This window comes from Peromyscus maniculatus, chromosome 4, assembly GCF_049852395.1.
Source record: "Peromyscus maniculatus bairdii isolate BWxNUB_F1_BW_parent chromosome 4, HU_Pman_BW_mat_3.1, whole genome shotgun sequence".
Lineage (NCBI taxonomy): Eukaryota > Metazoa > Chordata > Mammalia > Rodentia > Cricetidae > Peromyscus > Peromyscus maniculatus.
In genome coordinates, this window is record NC_134855.1 from 126,864,459 (window position 1) to 126,870,531 (window position 6,073).

The following is a 6,073-nucleotide window of genomic DNA, read 5'->3' on the forward strand; positions in this document are numbered from 1 at the left end:
GACTCTCCACACGGAATCAGCCTAACAGAGGAAGGGAGCCAGATGCGCCCGTGCGGCAGGTCTCTCGAGAGCCAAGTCTTCCCCAGCTGAGCGCTTAACCCCGCCTCCTCTCACGCCCTCCAATCAGAGCTTCCTCGACCGGATCTTCTAGGTTGGTGCCTGCCCCGGAAGCCGCGCCCTCTTTGCAGCCACACCTGGGCGGAGCCAGCCTTTTTACTGGCTCCCGTAGCTGCCCGTCGCGCGGAGGCGGGAACCGTTGGGAAAAAGGGGGCCCCTGGCGCCTGCGTAGACCACAGCACGCCGCGCGCGGGAAGCCGCTACGGGCCCCCGACCGTTCCCTGCCTCGGGACGCCGGCGCCACAGGCGGAGCCTCTGGGAGGAAGAGGAGGGCAAGAGAGTATCTCCTCTGGCCCGGGACCGCGGCCGGGGCGGACCCGGGACCGAGTCGCCTTGGAGACGCTGACCGGGGCGGAGCAGGTAAGGTGGCCGCCCCTCCCTGCCTGACTGACTGCGCTGTGGCCATCGGGCAGCGCCGCGGCACCGGGAACCCCTTGCCTCCCCTCAGGCTCAATAAGACCTAGGGCTTGTCTTTTCCCCGCGTGGTGTCTTTGCAGCTGGGCATCAGGCTTTTTTCTGTGCAAAGCGGTGGCGGTGAGTTTGCCCTGCCTGGAGGAGAGCAGCAGTTTGGGGGCAGGAGGATGGCTCTGAAGAGCGTGCTGCCATCTGCCAGCGGCTCGCCCGGCTGGACCTGAGGCCCGGAGCGCGGCTGCGGTTCCTGGGTCCAGCTCCAGAAAGCTCGAGTTAGGAACCACGGCGTGGAGCCTCCTCCTGGCCTCTCACTCTACTGTGTTTCGGTCTTACTGTTTTCCCCTGATGTGAGAGAGCGGAGCAGGTTCTGTGGGTAGCTGAAGACCACAAATAGGAGTGATCATCTTTTGGGGGGGCGTGACCATTGTTGGATTGTGTTTGGAGGAAGCAGAAGAGAAAAGTGTCAACCCGGAGCATCGTGGTCTAAAGGAAGCAGCGTTTGTATAGATGAGTTAGTTGGGCAGAGAGATATGTGGTTACTTGGGAGGACTGTGGTGGTATTGTGTTCCCCAAAATATTGTGTACCTTAATAAATTTATCTGGGGTCAGAGAACAGACAGCCACTAGATACAAAGGCTAGAAAATGGTGGCACTCACACCTTTAATCCTAGCATTCCAGAGATAGAAATCCCTCTGGATCTCTGTGAGTTCAAGGCCACATTGGAAACAGCCAAGCATGGTGACACACCTTTAATCCCAGAAAGCCAGCCTTTAATCCCAGGGAGTGGTGGTAGAAAGCAAAAAGATATATAAGGCGTGAGGACGAGAAACTAGAGGCTTTTTGGCTGGTTAGGCTTTTGGCTGGTTAAGCATTTTGGCCTGGTTAAGCATTCAGGCTTTTAAGCAACACAGTTCAGCTGAGATTCATTCTGGATGAGGACTCAGAGGCCTCCAGTCTGAGGAAACAGGACCAGCTGAGGAACTGGTGAGGTGAGATTAAGATTCCTGCTACAGAGGACATTCCCAAGCCGGCATTCCTGGAGCTGTGTTCATATAGACCTACTTTTAAAAGTCTAGGAACTTAGTAAACATGGCCCTGACCCCCTCGATTTTCCTAAATCAACTTTGAATCGACCAAGAGTGTGCGAACTCCTCTTCCTCTTTAGTAAAGTTGTTATAGTGATACCCATTTGTGCAGTGATGATTGAGGGCATGTTCCTAAATTACTTAGCAAATATCACTTCAGATTGATTAGTTGAATCTTCAGTCTGAGGTCCTTGGAGAGAGTGGAAAGAGCAATATCAAACTGGCTCTGAACTGCTCATCTATAGGACCAGCTTCTTCCCAGCTCTGTGTGGAATTATTGTTCATAAGCTGATAGTTAAAAAATAAATAAAAGGTGGGTGGGGCATGGTGGTGCATACCTTTTGTCCCAGCAGAGGCAGGTGGATCTCTGAATTCTAGGCCAGACTGGTCTACATAGCAAGTTCCAGAAGTCTTAATGAAATAAAGGTACTTGAAATGAAAAAGAAGTGTTCACTACCTAAGTTCTAAGCTTACTCAGTAGAGATTGAAAATTTCTGGAAATAGACAAATAGTATAAATTACCATGTCTACTATTTTCAGTAACATTGGTCAATACTGGTTTCTTTTAAGTGGAAATTTTTAATTAGAAGAAATAAAACAAGCCAGGTGGTAGTGGCACACCCCTTTAATCCCAGCACTCGGGAGGCAGAGCCAGGCGGATCTCTGTGAGTTCAAGGCCAAGGCTGGTCTACAAAGTGAGTTCCAGGAAAGGCGCAAAACTACACAGAGAAACCCTGTCTCGAAAAACCAAAAAAGAAGAAGAAATGAAACAGTCACATCTGTTATAGGAAAAAAAAAAATGCTGTTTATGTGTTAGAACTTAAATGTTTTAAGGAGCCATGATCTTTACGATAGAAATAAAATTGTGCCCGCCCCCCTTAGAATCTGTTTGAATCCTAGGGTCTTTCTGCTATGGTTAAGGCCCCTCTGATCTTACATGGTGGGCATTAGTGCTAAAGATGTAAATTCGTGTTAATCTTGGGTTTACTTCTTTCGGGGATTGTGATCACTATCCTCCACTTTCCTGAGTAATCTGCCATTCCGTGCATCTTCTGGGTCCTTGTTCGATTAGTTCATTGCAGTCTTCCCAGACAGGCACCTGCTCTGCCTCTGGTAGCCTTTGTTGGGCCAGTAACCACTTATTTCTTCAGCATGAGCCACACCTATTCCAAGCTTCAGGAAAGTGTTGTTGTTGTTTGAAGCCAGGTTTGCTCTGTCTGTTGTTTTTGAGACCAGGCTCGCACCAGCCTCAGCTTCTTCAGTGTGCCCCATGACTCCTGGCTTAAACTTCTGGATATGTATTGTCTAGTTTAATTTTCATGTTCCTAGTGTGTGTGTGTGTGTGTGTGTGTTTTAGTGAGGAAACTGAGGATTAGTAAGATTAAACAGGCAACAATTGCTGAGCTTGGTGGTGAATGCCTTTGATCCCAGCACTTGACAGAGAGAGGTAAATGAATCTCTCAGTTCCAGGCCAGCCAGGACTACATATTGAGACCCTGCCTTTAAAATAAATCGGTAACAGTTTGAGCCTAAAGTTATCTGTTTGCAGTATGTAAATATTCTGTCACCAATAGAAAAGGAGGGTTGGGGCCAGATGGGTTAATAGGTAGAGGTGCTTGCTGTCAAGCCTAACAACCTCAGTTTGATCCCTAGGACCCACATGGGGCAGAGAAGACTCTTGCAGGTTGTCCTCTGACCTCAAATGAGCCATAGCATGTGCCAACCCTCATACACACAAATATAACTTTAAACATTAAAACTTGAAAGAAAAGTTTTATCAGAGCAGAGTAGACTTTGATATTGACATGTGTTCCTTTCATCTTTGCTGTCCTACAGTCCCTGGATCCCCACAGAAGAAGCACTCTGACGGGGGCCTCTGTCAGCAGAGCCAGAGATGGCATCAGTAGATTTCAAGACCTACGTGGACCAGGCCTGCAGGGCTGCAGAGGAATTTGTCAATGTCTACTACACTACCATGGATAAGCGGCGGCGGCTGCTATCCCGTCTGTACATGAGCACTGCCACTTTAGTTTGGAATGGAAATGCTGTTTCAGGACAAGAATCCTTGAATGAGTTTTTTGAGATGTTGCCTTCCAGTGAGTTCCAAATCAGCGTGGTAGACTGCCAACCTGTTCATGATGAAGCTACACCTAGCCAGACCACAGTCCTTGTAGTGATCTGTGGAAGCGTGAAATTTGAGGGCAACAAACAGCGGGACTTCAACCAGAACTTCATCTTAACCGCCCAGGCCTCACCCAATAACACAGTGTGGAAGATAGCAAGTGACTGCTTCCGGTTCCAGGACTGGGCCAGCTAGTAGGAGTGAGAAAGGCTTCTTGGCTTCGGCCGAGCTCTGTGGAGCAATGCCAGTCTCAGATCTCAGGATGTGGAGAACACAGTTCATTTTTGTTGTCACAGCAGCACTGCAAACTGGATGTTTGACTCCTAGAAACCCCTTTCCTGGTTATATACTGGTTTGTCATGGTTGCATTTTAAAAGTAGTAAACTTTATTTTTCTACTTAATCAGTAGAAACATTATTTCTGGAAATTGACAAATAAATAATATAAATACTGCTTCTCTGCCTTACGTTTCTAAATTTTGAGAAGGATGGAGGAGCAGAAAACATAGTAGGAAGCATCTATAGAGGTGGGAGAGTCCTGGTTGAGCTCCCACCCCAGTCTAACCTTGGGGAATCCAGGGCTATGGTTGGTAACCCTAACCACACTAGAATCCTCAAAACATTGGCAATTACCTGTCCTGGGCCATATCTCTAGCCAGTACCTTCACCACAAATAAGATATGGGCAATGGCATTTTATTTTTTCAAAAGCACCTTTGTCTTAATGTATGATTTATAAAAAAGATGATTCACCTGACAGTTGGCTTTGCCCTTAGTACCTGGGATGGGAATTATGATAAATGTGAAGTTAGCTGAGAGCAGGATGCTGCTCCTACTGGAAGCACCAAGGTTGGGAGGGAACATCAGAAGCTGTAACTACAGAGGACCCACCTAAAACTTACTTTTCAGTCTGAGTTATCACTAGATTTGACATGTGATTAGATTATGGCCAATAAAGCAGAAGCTGAAGGTTTGAACTGGGGAATTTTGTTTCAGTAAACCTTCATTTCCTCTCTGGCTGGTAGACCACTGGTCATGGCTTCATCTTGGGTGACCAAGCAGTCTGGCTTTGACCTAGAGGTAGAGTCCTCATGAAGTACTCTGGGTCTCTGGTGACCACAATTGCCAGAGTAGCCCTAGTTAACCTATGATTATACTACTTTATGTCTTGGCCGGTCATACCCATGAAATAAGAACTCCAAAGCCACATCTAGAGCAGTCAAACCAGTCCTACAGACTTGGCAACAAGATGAGACTCAAAATTCAAGCTGAGATGCTGCTAAAATGTATGAAATAGCAAAGTGAGGTTTCCACCATGAATTAACTAAGATCCATGAACACTAAACATGATCCCTTAGGAAGACACAGGAAAGAGGAGGAGAATGAGAAGTTAGTGATTTGGAGGGACATGCTGCTGAGCTTTAAGTATCACAGACTGTCACCAGAGGTGAGACCTTGATATAAATGCCCTGGAGTCAAAGAATTAAGTTCTTTAAACTCTATCATAACTGTCCAAAATAGCAAGAACAGAATAGTGTTCACTTTCCAGGCTTGGACCAGACATATTCTCAAGGTTCCCAATTTCCTGGCGCTCTGGGGATGTTTGAATCTGAATTAACATGGTTCTCAAAGACAAGCTTTGCTCAATAGCCATTTTACACACACACCCTCATTTCTTTCTGCTAGAGTCCTCCAATTCTCCCTTTTATCTCAGTTCTCCAGGTTCTTGTTCCTTACGCCCTGCCCTGTTAGGGTTTCCCCTTCATCCCTCACATCAACCCACCTTTCCTTTTGCTCTCCCTGCCCACCCTGCCCCACCAGAATGCACTTCACACATAAACGAAAGGCAAACACCCAGCTTTCACCACCAGGCTACCTGCTGTCAGACTGCAAACTAAGGAATGCACCCAGGAACCTAGAGAAAGTACTCAGTAAGAAAGAAAATACCTTCTTTGCTCTGTGACAGCCGCATTTTATTTTGGAGCATTAAAGGCAAAGTTTGCTTTAAACACAAATCCTCATTTGTAGTCTGTATTTCAGGTTCTCTGCTAGGGTGTCTGCCAAATTGAGAAGTCTAGATTCTGTTATAACCTGTATTTTGCTTTAACAAAGACAAGATGCTTTACATCTTTGGTGCTGCCTTGTTGGAAAAGTGTGAAAATAATCTTTATATTTAACAGTGAGGGCAAAATTAGTTAATTCTTTGCAAAGTTTTCTTTGCTCTCAGCTGTGATGGAGTCGTAATGACAAAACTGGACTCCTATTTTCAAGCTCCCAAGGCTCTAGGGACATCTCTCTAACTGTAATTCACACCCCCATGCCCTGGTCAGGTGGGGTCA

The 6,073-nt window shown here is 46.7% G+C and overlaps 1 protein-coding gene across 2 annotated transcripts; it reads left to right on the plus strand.

The window, feature by feature from the left end:
• The first annotated feature begins 267 nt into the window (after positions 1-267).
• Nxt1 (nuclear transport factor 2 like export factor 1) lies at positions 268-4,189 on the plus strand. Of its 2 annotated transcripts, none has more exons than XM_006984488.3 (2): positions 268-477; positions 3,451-4,189. In XM_006984488.3, the coding sequence occupies exon 2, from the start codon at positions 3,509-3,511 to the stop codon at positions 3,929-3,931; it is 423 nt and encodes a 140-aa protein (XP_006984550.1). In that variant the 5' UTR covers positions 268-477; positions 3,451-3,508; the 3' UTR covers positions 3,932-4,189. The 2 variants fall into 2 exon arrangements, with proteins under 2 accessions (XP_006984550.1, XP_042132357.1); XM_042276423.2 differs by lacking the exon at positions 268-477 and adding an exon at positions 497-651.
• Positions 4,190-6,073: the final 1,884 nt, after the last annotated feature.

What these genes read in the sequence shown, in the direction of transcription:
- Nxt1 (XM_006984488.3), top strand. Translation starts at nt 3,509, where the DNA reads ATGGCATCAGTAGATTTCAAGACCTACGTGGACCAGGCCTGCAGGGCT.